Source organism: Myiozetetes cayanensis, unplaced genomic scaffold (assembly GCF_022539395.1).
Source record: "Myiozetetes cayanensis isolate MyiCay16 unplaced genomic scaffold, myiCay2020 scf9, whole genome shotgun sequence".
Lineage (NCBI taxonomy): Eukaryota > Metazoa > Chordata > Aves > Passeriformes > Tyrannidae > Myiozetetes > Myiozetetes cayanensis.
Window position 1 is genome coordinate 31,556,121 of NW_026088185.1, and position 15,850 is coordinate 31,571,970.

The window sequence follows — 15,850 nt, forward strand, 5'->3', positions numbered from 1 at the left end:
TAACATTTCCCATCATCAAAGTTTCTTGACATTACCAACTAGATCCTCAAACTCATTGAGTTATTCCAGACAGATTGACAAGGCAGAATAGGGATAGCTGGCATTCTGTGCCGAGCATTTAAGAAATGGTAGTGTGTAAGGGAGAAGAAGATGCTTTTGTAATTGGTAAAATTCAGCTAAATTATATGAATGGAAAGGCCTTTGTAGGAATTTCCTAAGGGCAGCGCTGCCTGGCTTCTCTGTAGCACTACTTACTGTGGACTTGTGTAGGTCTGGGCCACAGAGATACCTGTCACTTTGTCCATGTCATCAGCCCTCAAAAAGGTGAAGAAAAATCTATTTATTTTCTTTGGAAAGAAAAAAGATTTTGGTGGATGGGGGGCTGTTCCCACAGGGATGACCTCTCCCAGCTAATGGAGGGCCTTGTGAACCCAAGGCACAACTGAAGTCTCACTTTGGGGAATGACAACCAACCTGCTTCATAACCACTGTGCCCCATCAGAGACTCAGATTTGGTGCCTGTGGGAGGAGCAAAATATTACCACCCTCAAAAGGCACCTGTTACATGATTTATTTCAAAGTAAAGTATCAAAATATATAGCAACTTGGCCTCAGACACAACCACCAATTACACTGATGTACTACAAGGAAGCATCAAAGTATTTTAAGAAAAAAAGCAGCTGCAAGTAGTTGATTTTAATTGTCAGTATGTAGATGAAAAAATTGAATGGAAACATTTCACATAATTCAAAGTGAAAGCTTTGGTAATTTTTGGTACTGAGGCAAAATAATTATTTCAGTATGAGGAAAAATAATTCTGAACAATCTTGAGTTAATCTCTGCTGGTCAACGTCTAATAACAGAAAGTAAATTATTTATTTACAGGGTGAGAAGCATTTATTTCTATTTTCAGGGCTAGTGCCTACTCACTCACAGAATCCCCTCAGTCTTACACTGCAACGTTCAAAGTTGTTGCTATTTAGTTGCTATAATGGAGCCAGATTATTTTTGGGTTCACAGAGAGGGAAGACTTTAGGGATCTTTCCTTCCAGCAAGACAGCCAGAGTTTATTTGGCTGAATTTGGAACTGGAAAGGACACACAAGTCAATAAAGCATGCAAACATTTTCCTAATATCCCAAAGAGAAATGTGTTTCAACATGATACATCTGTACAGCCTCGTTTGCTGGGTTGACAGAATTTGTGAAATGAATGAGATTCTGGCTAGAAAAATCACTTAAGAGTGTCCTGAAACCATGGAATTAGATTTAACTATTGCTGCAGTCTCAGTCTGGGAAGGGAACTTGCTAAAGGAGAATCTTTTCTGTTCAGAGTCACTTCTTTATATTGATGACATACTGCTCTAATACAAACCTCAAACAGACTTCTGTTTTGTCCTCCATTGCCTATTAGATATTTTTACATTTCCTGAGTTTAAAAATCAGCACATGCCAATCACAAAGCAGGGTGGATGGTGCCACCCTTCTGAAAAGTTTAGAGCAAAGGCAATCTTATATTCAGCAACAGCTTTAAGCCCTTCTGAACAGACACCTGTTTGCTACTCCTTCAGATCAGTTTATCACAGTGATTACTCTGCTATTCAGAATTTTAATCGGACTTTTACTAATTCAAGGCCAGATGACAGACTTACAGTTTATCAGTATTACTCCCACTGAAAGTATCATACCAACCCTCTAATTAAGCCACTATGTGTCACCCACTAGTTTTAGAGGCTGAAATGATGTTTCATAACCAGACTCCAAGGCCCTTCTGTCAAGCATTCAAGCGTTGCATTGATCCACAATGGTAATGGTATGAAATCTGGCTATCCAGTAACAGAGCTAAATGAAGGCTAAAGCTGACATTAGTGGGCAAACAAATAAATAATGAGAATTAAACATGCCTTTTCCCAAGAACTGACAGCAATAAAATCCAGTGTAAAATATAATTTTGTACCTATCACATGACTCTGACATGTAGTCCTGGTCATGGTGTCCTCCTCTTCTTCTTGCAGGTTTTCTGTGACTACTTTAGCCTGTACATAGTGCAACAACAAAAGTGAAGAACATCTGTGACTCTGTTTATGTTGCTTCACAATAACTACAGAATATTATTTTTCAGAAATAAACCAGAGTAAAGTTACAGGGCAGCTATGAGTTTATACGAATATAATATGTTCCATTCTATTAATGATATCTGAGGATAGCAACTTTAATTTCATTCAAAGTCGCAATATGCAGCCATCGAAAATACCTTTGGAAGATGCAATTCTTTGAAAGAAAAGGTCTTTTTCTGCATTTAAAAAAAAAAAAAGAAAAAAAAAAAGGCAAAAAACCCCAGCCAAACCAAAAACCTCAGTTCTCCTGACCTTTTGCTTCTCTCTGGAAATGCCATGTTTCAGATGTTAAAAATAAAAAAAAAAAAGTGAACTTGATATGTGGTATGGTATCTCTCTAGTTTAGTTTGCAAACACTGAACTTCAGCATTTTTATTTCCACCTCTGTTTAAAAGCATTTATTAGCTAAACAGAGAGAAAAACTTCATTTGAGAATGCTGTGCACTCTAAGAGCCTGTATGTGATATTCAAGTTTGTGCTATTCAAACCCCCTAGATATTCTATTTTTTCAGATGAAAATGTATTTTTGTTCTGTTCTTCTGCACTCCTATTTCCCAAGTACACAGATAATCTGAGTGCCTCCCTAGCATATAGTGAAATCCCCCTCCATTACAAGCCATCAGTGGCCATAACTCAGATCCAGAGACATATTTTTCTGCCATGCTACATAAATCAAACAGGAATAAAGATACTTTCAGGGTGATGAGAGGGGAAAGCCAGCGCTACAGAAAACAACGCTTTCAATTTCTCAGACATCTTAAATTATTTGCTAATCACTCTCCACTGTTTTAAACTACTTACAGTACATTCACAATAACATTAAATACGTTCTGTAATCTAAACCAGCACAATTTATCATAATTTGCATGACATATCTTTGATCATAGCATATATTCTGCTTCTCTGCCTTACACAAGTAGCCCTATTGCCCTCCTGTGACCAGCCTAAGGAAGACATGAAAGACTTTGTCTCTAGATTTATAAAAGTGCATTTATGATATTTCAATCCTACAGATTTGATTGCATCTTTTTTTGTCTTCTGAAATGAAACTCTTTAGGCTAAAGAAAACGAGGAGCCAAGTGATCATTTGGCATCAAGTTTCGGGTAGAGCTCAGTTTCTCACATTTGCAGACTGTGCTTGGCTGCTGCTGTGACATTTCACAATATTGCGATAGATCTCTGGGTATTCCCCAAACACACAGACTGCAGACACGGAGTGCTACTCAGAACTCCTGGTGTCTTGATTTTGGTGCCACGCTTCCACCTCCCAAAGCAGAGCCCATGGCTTTTCTGAATTACAGAGGGCTGTAATAAAATCACAAAGATGAAATGAAGCAGCGCAGCACAAAAATGATTGTATCTCACCTTAAGCTCCAGCCAAGGACATGAAAAAGTACTGGAGAATGTGGAATATCCTTGGTGTAGGCTAAAGTATTATGTATTTCTGTTGGCTGGCCTTTAGAGCAAAGTGCTTTTTTGATGAACGCTAACGGGAAGTGTATCCCTCTGAAGGTGAATGCACAAGGCCACCACTGGTGGAACATTGCTTTTTCCATAAATTCAGTGGCAGTCCAGCAATAACATTCTTTGCATGAACAGAAATCAGAGGTAATTGGTGCATATGTTATGGCATAATAGTGCCTCAAGTCTTTACCTGGCACATCATAAGAGAAGTGATTTAATCATCAAAAATTAAATAGGTTTTAAAGAAAAAACTTGCTAGAAAAATTAATGTTAAAAAATGTTCCTGCCAGGATTTAAAGCAGTAGTATATATCTGAGATGCAGTTTTGAAATACAGCAGCTTCCACTCTGAACTGTACGACTGAATGCACTTTGCATTGTTCTAAAAAAGAAAAGAAATCTTCCTAGTTTAGGGCTTTTCAAAAGATTTATGATGTTTTCTCCAAAAGCATTAATTTTGTCTTTTTATGAGCAAAAAAAATGCATAACAGGCCATTCTAATGCATGCAACTGTTTTCAGTCACAGCTCTCTCCCAGTCCTTTGCAATCTGCTTCAAAGTGAGCAAACACCAAAGAATAACTGGAAATGATAGTAATAAGATGCATGGACTTTGAATTTAAAGACTTTCCATCATTTTTCTTTTAGAAGTTTGGAGGACAAGATGAAATATAACATATTGAGGAATCTTAAGGTATATCTCTTTCATAAGTTAACATTAATAACTGTAAACACATTTTAAATCTAGACGTCCTCAGTCTTTTGGCACTAGATATTTCTTTCAGGAATGAAGTGCCACAATAAACACAATATGAAACTCAAAAAGATGAGGTATATGATGCAAATTAATCTACAAAACCATACAAAAATACTTTGTTTCCCAGGTAACAGAAAAGTGTATGGTATAGCAGAGGTTATGCCTTTTCCTTATGACTAACATGTCCTTAAAAAACTAAATAGTATAACTAGCATTTCTCTATTGTTTGTGTACAGTAAGGACAAGCTTTTTAGTTCCCTCATAAAATGAAGTGTGTTTCTTGAAGATATACTTAAAAGACTATTACTGAAGCAGCTAAAAAGACTTCACAAAATGACAGACAAAAAGCACGGCAAATTATTGTAGCATTAGAAAATAATAAGTTAGAAAGAAATTGTAGAAGCAACGTGTAGAGTTTTTTGTACTTCTGTACAGTGAAGATATACCCTAAGCTGTCAGGACAATATTAAATGGGGCATAGTTAAACTGAGTGGCTCTGATAAGGGGCTCTGCTTTGCTATCAAAGTTCTAGATCAGTTGGATTGAATTTCCTGCATATTGCACATTTCCAGACTTTCATTCTCTCTCTTTCCTTTCAGTGACACTACAAGGACAGCCTTAGATATGCTTATAATTTGTGGTTTTATAATGCAGGAGGCATCTACATTTTCAAAGAAGAGATGTTACGACAGGAGTCAGGAGGAAAGTTTTCAAACACGTTCATTTTGCATATGTTCCCTGTAAGTTTTTAAAAAATGACCTTGCAGATGTTCTTAGGAAAGACATCTGTATTAAAGTAAAAAAACCCCACATTTGCCTGAATTTGAAACCCCATATGGGATGCTTTGACCTTAAGCATCCTAAACATCAGTGCCAAGATAAGAGTTTCTCCAGTTCCCATTATGAAGCTTTTTGCGATGTTTTTGCAACACGTCCAAAAGAATTTGTATTTCAAATTCTCTCAGAGGAAATAGTTATATGTGCTGCACTTCAATAACTCGATTCTGTCTGAACAACAAAAGTAATAGCCTCAGTTTCATATTAAGCATTATATTTGGCCAAAGTTTTAAGACTTTTTGTTAAAATTGTGATTATGGTTAATAATCGTCATTATAATATGGTCAAGACAGTTATCAGGAACGAGAAAAGAATGCTATTGAGTTAAAGCATCTCTGTTCCCTTGGTGCCTGGACTTTGAAACATCATGGGAAAAGACCTTGCTAGGCAAGAAATTGCTCATTAAATGCTAAGGTTAATTAACAGAAGCTTCACAAGGAAGGGCATCCATCCAGCCTGACTTCAGGTTACAGTCCTAGACTCTCTGTGAACACTTCCCAGTGCGCTGAAGTTAGTCACACAAGCTTTCAAGAACCAGAATCTAGCGGCTAACAGAAAATAAAATGATTTTTCTTCTAAATTGCAACATTTCTACTCTCTGGGTAAGTTAAATTATCAGGTACAGTTAGTACCTTATTGAAGTATTAGACTTACTACAGGGTATCAACAGGGAGATTTCTAATGGCACGAAGAGAGATGCAGGTCAAATGTATGTTTTTGCTTTTGAATGGTTCCTCTGAAGTGACAAATATTCCCCAACATGGTCAAATACTTTGCCTTTTCCCCATTAGTAGTGCTCTTCTTAGCCTTAATGACTTCTATAATGTTCAGAGAAATGCTTAACACTGGCATGCAATTTTCAGGGAAAGGGGAAAAAAGCTAAAAAAAAAGAGAAAATGATCCTATTACTTCACTCTACTACAGTATGATTAGAACATTGTTGTTCATATATCTCCACTGGAATTGAATTGTCAGCAGAAGCAGTAGGATTTTCACAACTAGCTCTATAATGTGGCCTATAGTCAAGCTGCCAACTTTTGTATTAATTCACAATTCTCTAGCTACACAAAATCTTTCTATCTTATATATAAACAGTTATTATCCTGTTTGCCTGTACTAGCAATGAGAAACACATCCAGAAGTTAAAAAGAAGGTAATGATGTTTTCATGTACTAAAGCACTTACCAGGGTCTGATTCTGCATTTCCATATCAGCTTTTGTGTTGCTGTTTTTCTTGTGGTTTCCTTGAGAGCTGATAGAGTTGCCATGAAGAGAGGAGCCCTGGGAGCTGCCCTTCGACACACTCCTGTAGGAAACATTATTTGATCCACTTTCTGTCTGCTGAGCTGCTTTCTTATCAACTCTGCAGGTAGAGAGTGATTCCTCTGATAAATTACATTGCCCTTCTTCAATCACTCTACTTTCCCATTCCTTTAATGTTTAAAGTAACCCCTCTGTATCTTTCTGTCTCTAGACCTTTGAGTGATAAATGTTTCTAACTAGCCTTGATCAAACCTGTCACTTGCAATTTCAGGTAGTATATCAATTTAGCCTTTCACATATAATGATATATATTATATTTGGGACTGCAGTGGGGCAAACGTGAAAACACAGTATAACAATTGCTAAGTTTTTCTGTGACCAACAGTTGTGGTAGCTAGAAATGCAATTAATTCTGACTAGTTACCAAATATGTGCTTGCTGGTTACAATACAGGAAGCTGGAATACACTGAATGTACAACTTATTATCCTCTATCTTTACACACTATCTGCCTAGATTCTTGATTTCTGGAATCATTTGAATTGTTGTCAACTTGGACGTAACTTGCTGTTCTTTAATTTCAAAGACCAGTGGTTTGGTTAACAAAGTAACATGAACAAAATTATCATCTCATTATTTATGCTTTTTTTCCTGTAGAGATTAGCATCTGAGTGTCTGTAAAGCTGCATGTACATCAATACATATCAAATTGTGCTCCAGACTTTTACCTGCTTAAAAGCTCTTTCACAAAACTGTCTTTTGGTGAGTACGCAGCTGTGGTCGAACTTCTCACTTGTTCACATTCAATCTCACCAGTCGTGTCTTGGGAAGGTTTCATAATTTTGGTCTCCATGGCTAAAATGTCACCATTGTCTGTTTTCCTGTTAATTTCATTTTCTATTTCACAGTGTTGTTCAGTTTTCTTTTTTTCTTTTCTTCTCTCCAATTTTGCCTGTTTAATTCCAAACCCTGAAACTTTTGCATCCTTTTTTTCTACCTTAGTTTTTGGAACATCAGTTTTCCTGCTACTCAGCGCTGGGAGCTTACTCTTTCGAAAGCCAAACCAACTTGCTATAGAGGGCCCAGACTTTTGTTTAGCCTCCACAGTGGGAGATTTGGTTTGTCCCTGACCCTTTTGCACATTTTCTTGGATGCACAACATGACTTTCTCCTCTATTGTAGGTTGCAGAGATGGTGAACTCAAAACATCATTAACCTTCTCAGAGGTTTCTGCTAATTTTAAAGACATTTGCTGCCTTTGTGGTTTTGTTGCTTCCAGTTTATGAGGATACTTTATTCCATCGAAGCTTTGAAAGGACAAAATTTGTTTAGAAGGTACAGTAGCTGATGCTTCTAACTCCAATTCTGCTGACACAACACTTTTTTTACTTAGAGCTTCGTGTTTAAAACTTTCAGTGCTCCTCTCACTCTGCATAGGTCGGCTGCATGCATCTTTCTGAGAAAATGGTTTGTTTCCATCACATTTTGAAGTGTTATGAAACAAGTCTACTTTTGGAGATGATTTGAAGGGCAGTTTGCTTGGGCTTCCATGCTGGCTATTGCAAATACTCATATTTCCAAGAGAACCTTGTCTTGGATAAGAATTTTCTGTGGGTTTAGTAGTATTCAAAAGAGTCTCTGGTGTCACCGCTGACCCAGGAACAGCCTTGATTTGAAGTCCTTCCACGGCTGAGTTCTGCCTGGTTAGAGAATTTCCTCTGTCAGAAGTGTTTGTAATAATCTGAGTCCGTACTTTTCCGAGACCTTCTGTCAGAGGGGCAGATGGCTTCTCCCCTGTTTGAATGCTAAAACTCTGACTACGAGCTTTTGCTCCATTCATGCCCAGAGCTGGCTTCAAGTGTGACTTGTTGCTAGAAGAAACAGATCTCTTAACTAATCTGTTTTCTAATCCATCTACTCTGTCTGCCACCAAGCTGCAGTTTTCGTGTGCATGAGGTGATGCTGTATCCATGTTAAGTCCCACAGTAAAATTATTTTTTACTTCAGTATCAGACTTAGAGTCTTTCAGTTCAGCATACGCTGCACCTCTGGTGGTTACACACACAGATTCACTTTGCTTGTACTTACTTGAACTCACATTACTTTTGGAAGCTGCATTTATACTGTCTTTTTCCTGCTTCCCTGGTACAGTAGAGCTCTTGCGGAGAAGCTGGGGAGATTTGACAAATAATTTCAGTCCTACAGGAAGACGGGTTTTCATTCCTTTCTCGTTAGAGTTTTGAGTAGTGTGTGCAGGATCACTGGCACGAAACAGTGTTGGCGGGGATTTGTTTACCTGAGACAGTAAAGGCTCACTTGTGCTGGTTGTGTGACATTGAGGAGTTGTGGGGAGAATGTTTGGCATCTTTTGTAGCTGATCCACCCCACTGTCCGTGGAAGTATTTTTTTTCCTGGAATATGTGTCTTGTGAAGAAGTTGTTTCCAGTGACGGACAACCCAGAGAAAAGGACCTGGCTGTTTGAAAATCTGTGCTGGAAAATTCACGATTCCTGTGGAGACCCAGCTGATTAGGGTTTTTTAGGCAGACTTGCTTTGTGGAAACTTTGGAAAGTCCTTGGCATGCACTATGGGATTGCTGAGGTGTGCATTTATTTTGCATAATTCCCTCTGCATTTTCTTGAAGGTAAGATAATTCAATTTTGGCCCCAGAAGATACATTTTTTGCTTGCATTTCATAACTAGATTGATTGTGAAAGCCAGAGTTCATAGCTCCTTTTAATGGTGATGATTTCAGTATATTTTTTGCTGTTTCAGTGGCACCAGTTCCTCCTAACTTGACTGCTACAGGTGGAGAATGAGAATAATTAGGCCGAATCAACAGGGATGTTGACCTGCCTGGAGGAAGGGGTGGGGATGGAGATCGGGCTTCTACAGTTGCTAAATCACAATGAAAGTCTCTGGTTGGAGGTTCTCCATAGTTACTTGGCTCTATAAGGTGCTGAGGCAACAGTGGTGATGCTGGACTCTGACTCTTTGGATACTTCAACCCATCGCCTCTGCCTGGGCGTTTCAAGTCGGGCAGGGGGTGGGCAGGGGGCTTTGGAACCTGAAAGTCAACTTTTGAGTCAAAATGACGAGGTGGGCTTTGAGCCTTTTTGAATCTTGAAAGCTTTACAGGTGGCAGAGCAGGCGATTTTTCAAGGGCTGTGTGGCCCACTGATAGAGCTACAGACATCTCCCCACTCTCTGAGATCACAGTTTTTTGTGGAGAAAATTTACCTCTGCTGGGTATTTTAGTTACATTTGGCTTTTGACTGATTCCTGCCTGCACAGTGGAGCTTGAATTGGCTTTGTATGATGCATCATATACCGGCTTCACTAGTTTTTGTCTTGAAGTATTTTGCAGTGTCACTCTTCCACAGCGTGAAGATTCACTGCAGGTCATGGAGACAACTGTATTTTTATTCCCTGTATTATCTTCAAGATTATTTCTCTCAGTTTCATCTTCTGGTCTTTCTAAAGCAGTGTAGTTTCTAGCATTGGTTCCTGCCTGCAAATCAGTTATTCCCTGAGGTGTAAGTTCAGTGTATTCTGCACTGGACATAGTTTGTGGCTGGTTGATTGAAATCTCATTTCTTGTTACAGTGACAACTCCAGTTTGATGTGAGCTGAATTCAATAGGCTCCCCATCCTCAGCATCAAATATTACTGTAATGCACTCTTCAGAGGAGGTCTTTTTTATAACCTTTTGTTGTTTAATGAAATTACATGTCTTCGGCCTAATGTCCGAGTGAACAGGTATCTGGTTTTCCTCTTTGTCAGTAGATACAAACTGAGAATTCTCCGTGACTTTGATCATGTCAGAGGTCTTTGTGCACTTCTCAGTAAATGGAGTTGCTAATAAATCTGATGGACTTTTCTCATCACTGCTTTCTATATGCAGTTCATCCAAGACTTCATTGTCATCAGTATCTGAAAGCTGAAAATTAAGGTCCTTCCAGCCTACATTAGCATGGCTTTGATTTAACTGTAACTCAGGCAGCTTTGTTCTGGTGCATGATTTTACTTCTCCCTGAAATCCACTGACAAAACTAGTCAATTTTTCAGGTCTCTCCTTTGAATTAAAATATGAATTTCTTTCTGGAAAATGTTTCCTATTAGGATCCCAGTCAAAGAGACTGTCAGAAATGCTGTGAGTTAATTTGTTACAATAGGTCCTGCAGTCTTTGCTTGGTAATTCCTGCAGCAGCAGTAAGGAGGAAGAGTCATCATCTGCATCATCATGTGAATCTGAATCATAAGAGAAAGTTTTGTTATGTTCAATGCAAATACTTCCCATTTCCATTGGCTTACAATGAGCCTGTTCATTATGGCCACCACATTTAACTCCAGGGGAATATATTCCTTCATTAGAGTTCATGCAATCTTTGTAACCCCATTTTGATATTACTGAAGGTGATTCAAGTAATATTTTTTGCTTCTGTAATTTCTTCAGCCCTTCTAAGATATGGTTTTCCTTGATACGAGTTGGAGGTAGATCATCTGCAGGACTTGAGAGGTTGCTTGGGAGCGAGGAACCGATGCTTATCCTTTTATCCCATCTCACGGATGACTGTTGAAACAAAATAAAGCTCACATATTACTCTCAAGTGCTGTCAATTAAAGCGTTACCGTATGGGTAAAGAGATATAGGAGTTGCATAAGGACATTACATTTCATCCATTGCTATTAAGAGCAAAGTTCTTTTTTAATAAAGGATTTCATAGGGGTGTGGAGGCTGCAGTGCATTTAAAACCTGTTAAAAGAACAGTATGAATGGAAGGATTAAGATAAAGAAGAAGAGCAATTTGGACTATGAAAGACACAATAAATTTCAGAATTAATGAGGAGACTAAGAAAATTGGAGTGACAAAGGAATTGCTAAAAAATTAAATGGGAGGGAGTGACAGGAAAGGAGATATTGCAGTGAGAACTCTTACTGAGTTTAGTGACAACTGTTTTCAATATAAAATAGAGAAGAAAGTGAACAAAATTTCTGAAATAGGCAGCTTTTCGTTTTATCTTGTTTCAGATTAACTTAAGATAATAAATTAAGAAAATTAATTTGATTTACCCTTCTGCTGCATGTCTTTCCATCATTCCAAGTGTAGGAGGAACCACTGGAATATTCACTGCAAGCACTTGAGAGGGAGAGTTCACTGCTGCTGCAGCTGCTCCGGGGATACAGGCGACTAGAACCTGTCATATTTAATTGACTCTGGCATTTCAAGACAGGTATACTGGATTTCACATTCTGCTGGCAATCCTAAAATATGAGAAGAAATAGAAATATCTTGTGGGTGGAAAAAGATCATTTAAATTCCCCTTGATTAAGAATGGCAAAGGAAAAGCAAGTTACCCACTGACACCTTCCTGTTACACTGATAGCATTTGGTGAATTTAATACAGAGAACTAAATTAAAAATTGCTAACAATTTCATTTCCTCATTGTTTTCTTCTTTATTCTTGAACTAGTATTCTGCTCTTCTTTGGCTAAAGATTATTCTATTTGAATTATGCCTTATACATAAGCAGCATGCTCTGGTAAGATACAGAAAACAAAGTTATAAGAATACAAGTACATCTTGACAACTGCATTATAGCCCCACAATTTAACAGATGAGGCTGTACACCCTGGACAAGGTAAATTAATTTAGTATCCTGAGCAGAATTTCCACTGAGAATGGAATCTCTCCATTACAGCCTAATTTTGGTTTCCTATCTAGTTCAAAGCTTTGTCTAAGAAACTCTCTGACGTAGGACAATCCATCTTTGTGTCGCTCGCAGACAGCTGAAGCCTCTTGCTTATGCAATTTATTGACACTTTATGGCTGCCTTTAGTACTTGTGTAGTTATCGCCCCTCTCCAAATGCAATTTCAGCTGACTGTGACTAAGTGCCAGCTTTGAGGAAGAGAGTAATGAAGAGTAGATAGCACTTTAGGTAAAATATTAAACCTCTGTAGGAGTATCTAGGATGCCTTTAATTTGTTTTCGAACTAATACTCTTGTGCCTAACAGCGTTTGAGCTTCTTTAATGGTAAGTGCTTGCACTATTCTGTTGTGCTATCCTCCAGTTTCCTTACAGAATCGGACATCGTTTTAATTACCAGGAACACCAGACATGACTACATGAAAGGAGGTTGAGTGAGGTGAGGATGGGTCTTTTCTCCCAAGTAACAACTGATAGGACGAGAGGAAGCGGCCTCAAGATGTGCCAGGGGAGGTTTAGACTGAATATTAGGAAAAATTCCTTCCCCAAAACAGTTGTCAAGCATTGGAGCAGGGAAGTGGTTGAGTCACCATCCCTGGAGGAATTTAAAAGACATGCAGATGTGGTACCTGGGAACATGGTTTAGTGGTAGACTTGGCAGTGCTGGGTTAATGGTTGGACTCAATGATCCTATAGGACCTTTCCACCCAGTAGTGGGTTAATGGTTGGATTTGATGGTCTTAAGGGTCTTTTTCAACCTAAATGATTCTATGATTCTGTTTCATAAAACTTCCCTTTGGATTTCATTAAGGCAAGCTGAAACAATATTTACTGAAAGCTGAAACAATATTGATTGATTTTTTTAATGTAGATATATCTCAAATTCATTTTGCTTAAATGAAGAACTCACCTTTACACTCAGGAAGAAAGAAGAAATCTGAATTTATTGAACCCATAAAACAATTACCAAAAGTGTGTACGCCACAGACACGGCTTCTTCATGCAAATCTCTGGAACAAAGCTTGGTTTGTAGGCACTTCTCATACACTGACATGTTTTTTGGCCTTCTGCTAATTTCTTCCATTTATTCCCCCATGCCCTCCCATTTATTACTACTAGGGTTGAACCTTTTTTCAGCTGAATGGGAAAGAGCAGAATTTTTACTGCTGAGGAGTTCATCAGTACAGCTGTTCATTGCTCAACTGACATCATAATGTTCTGGTTTTGACAAACGTAACTACAGGGCAAATCATTATTCTTTGTCACAGGCAAACCCTATGAATGGGAAAATCACTTAGAGGCAGCAAGAGCACATTTCACCTTTGGGAGTTATTGGTACATGTTCTCCTAGGAAGTCAAATGGATGCAGGAGAAATAGCCTTTAAATCCACTGGCTCTGGGAAGAATGCATCTTTCAGCATCAGAGGCAGGCTGATGCCTGTTTCTTTGGCTCTGAAGCAGCCTTTTTCGCTTTGTTGAGAGAAATTAGTCTTTATTTCTGACATGGTAGTTCCCGTGGGAGACCCTCTCTCATCAGTTTCCTCAGCTGTGACGGCGTCATTCCCGGTAAGGGTGACTGTGCAGAGGCCAATGGCAGCATCTGCTTGTTCTGGCTATTTCACTGCATTTCAGCTGTGGCACTGGAAGAACATGTCATGTCAAACTCCTGCCCCTCATACTGGCCTGTGTCCCAGCCACCACAGTGTTTAAGAGAAGGATGCCTGTAAATCCTTTCCTTTAAGAATCTCCTGTAGGAGAAAAGAGCCTAGTGACAAGTCCTACCTTCCTGTCATCTGCAGCTAGTCTGAGCTTCCCCATCCCCTCACTTTGTTTCCTTTGCACCTAAGAGAGGAGAAAGACATTTGGTCCTATTGTTTCAGCTATGGGAAAAATGGAGATGTCTAATCAAAAGCAAAAGAACAGTGTATTACTGTAATCATCTTTTATGTTCAAGAGAGGAGAAAATGTGACAAAAACCATCATGTCACTCCAGATTCTGAAGTAGGATATCTACCCAATTTCTAGATTGCATTCAGATCACTAACGAGAGTGGAATTTTCTCCTGCAATTTGCCTATATTCTCTAAATTATCCAAGAGACTATTTTGAATAGCATGTTCATAACACATTAATTAAATACATTTAACTTGCATATGGGTCTATTAACTGACAAGGTGAAATTTTAAGTTTTTTTAATCATGATTCTTTAGTCATTACCTTTAATGAAATTAGAGTAAAAAAGCTTGAATGCAGTATTATTGCTAAAAAACGCAATTTTCACTAGAAATCACAGAAAATTGAAAGAATCAGACCATTAAAGACACAAAACTCTATATTAGAAAAGCCTAACCTGAAGGCTTAATTAAATATAATGCAAAGGGTTGTTAGCATTTTTGTGAACCTTTGAAACAATGCCTTTTCATTAAAGTATGTATTACAAAGGAGATTACATTTTTGTTGACACTACTATACTTCAAGATCAAAGGCACAAGCAGGTTCAATGTTCTGTTCTTGTACTCTTTGTTTCCCTCTGTGTGACTTTTGTTTTTTAAGCTGCTTTTCTCTTTGACAATGAAACATGAAAGCCACGCTGGCTAACATTTTGCCAAATAAGCACAAAGCTAACTCTGTCTGAAAAAAAAAAATGCAGAGCCCATGAATTTTTAAAAGTTCATACATAATATATCATAAAAGTAGAATGAATAATACGGTGCATGGGCTTTAATAAAAAGCTCCTTGACCATTTCTCAGGGATTCTGAGATGTAATCAATAGCCAAAAAGGTATACTGGGGACATTGCAAAGATTTACGCCTTTTTTGCACACAGTGACACTATCTGCTTACTATATCAACTGAGGACACAATATTGAATTTCAGAGAACAGAAGGAAGTAGAAGTATTGTTATCTGTCTCAACAGTGTTCAGAGATCAGCTTTATGGCTCATCCCTGGCATCAGACTTCAGAGGCGAAAAGGAGGTTCCAAATGAGGGGTACAAGGACAGCACAAACACTCACGTGAATCTGAGCATCAGCACTTCGAGTTTGCATCAGGCTTCTGTTTCGTTCTACTTCTGAAAGCAAATCCCCAGATGAGAGGTCTAAGATGCGTGAATGGAGTTTCTGGGGGGGCAGAAGGGAATGAGCAAAGCATAAGCATTTGTCAAATCTACTGCAGATCAGCATTTTTAAAATTCCAAACTCTGTTGTTCAATTTCAAGGGAAATGAAGACCCTGAGGTAAAAGAGGATTTGTTCCAATTTGAAACGTTGCTCTTTGTGCTTACTTTGTCCAAGACTTCCTATCTGGAGAACAGATCATTCTTCATCCAAAACAAACTCTACTTTTTCTTCTAGTCACTGTTTTGCAACTTATCATTACTTCACATGCAACAACGACAAATGAACGTGAGTCGCACCATTATCCATAGAGTTTGACAGGTTTCAGGAAAAAAGCATAAAAATGAACTACAAAATTAACATTTATAAATCAATCAACATGTTAATGTTGTTTTATTTACGAGCTGTTACACCTTGCTTGAATGATTGCAAAAGTGACCCTATTTTTAACCAGCATTGATCTTCCAAAGGCCTCCTCTGCACACATTTTAACTCAAAGTCATTAATGTCATCTGTTAGGAACAATTAATGTGAATAGAAAATAATTGCATCAGGGAACTAGGGACTCAGAGGATTTTGTGCATTAATATT

General features: G+C 38.2%; 1 protein-coding gene across 10 annotated transcripts in view; it reads right to left on the reverse strand.

The window, feature by feature from the left end:
• NCKAP5 (NCK associated protein 5) overlaps window positions 1-15,850 on the reverse strand; it is a 396,774-nt gene that overhangs the window by 50,775 nt on the left and 330,149 nt on the right. For 7 of the 10 annotated variants that reach the window (XM_050339951.1, XM_050339949.1, XM_050339948.1 and 4 more), the window contains 5 exons: window positions 15,159-15,263; window positions 11,507-11,698; window positions 7,161-11,005; window positions 6,356-6,533; window positions 1,956-2,034 (listed from right to left, as the gene is read on the reverse strand). In XM_050339951.1, coding sequence (XP_050195908.1) covers window positions 1,956-2,034; window positions 6,356-6,533; window positions 7,161-11,005; window positions 11,507-11,698; window positions 15,159-15,263 — 4,399 coding nt within the window. The remainder of the gene's footprint in view (window positions 1-1,955; window positions 2,035-6,355; window positions 6,534-7,160; window positions 11,006-11,506; window positions 11,699-15,158; window positions 15,264-15,850) is intronic. The other 3 variants (XM_050339954.1, XM_050339957.1, XM_050339956.1) reach the window with 3 other exon arrangements.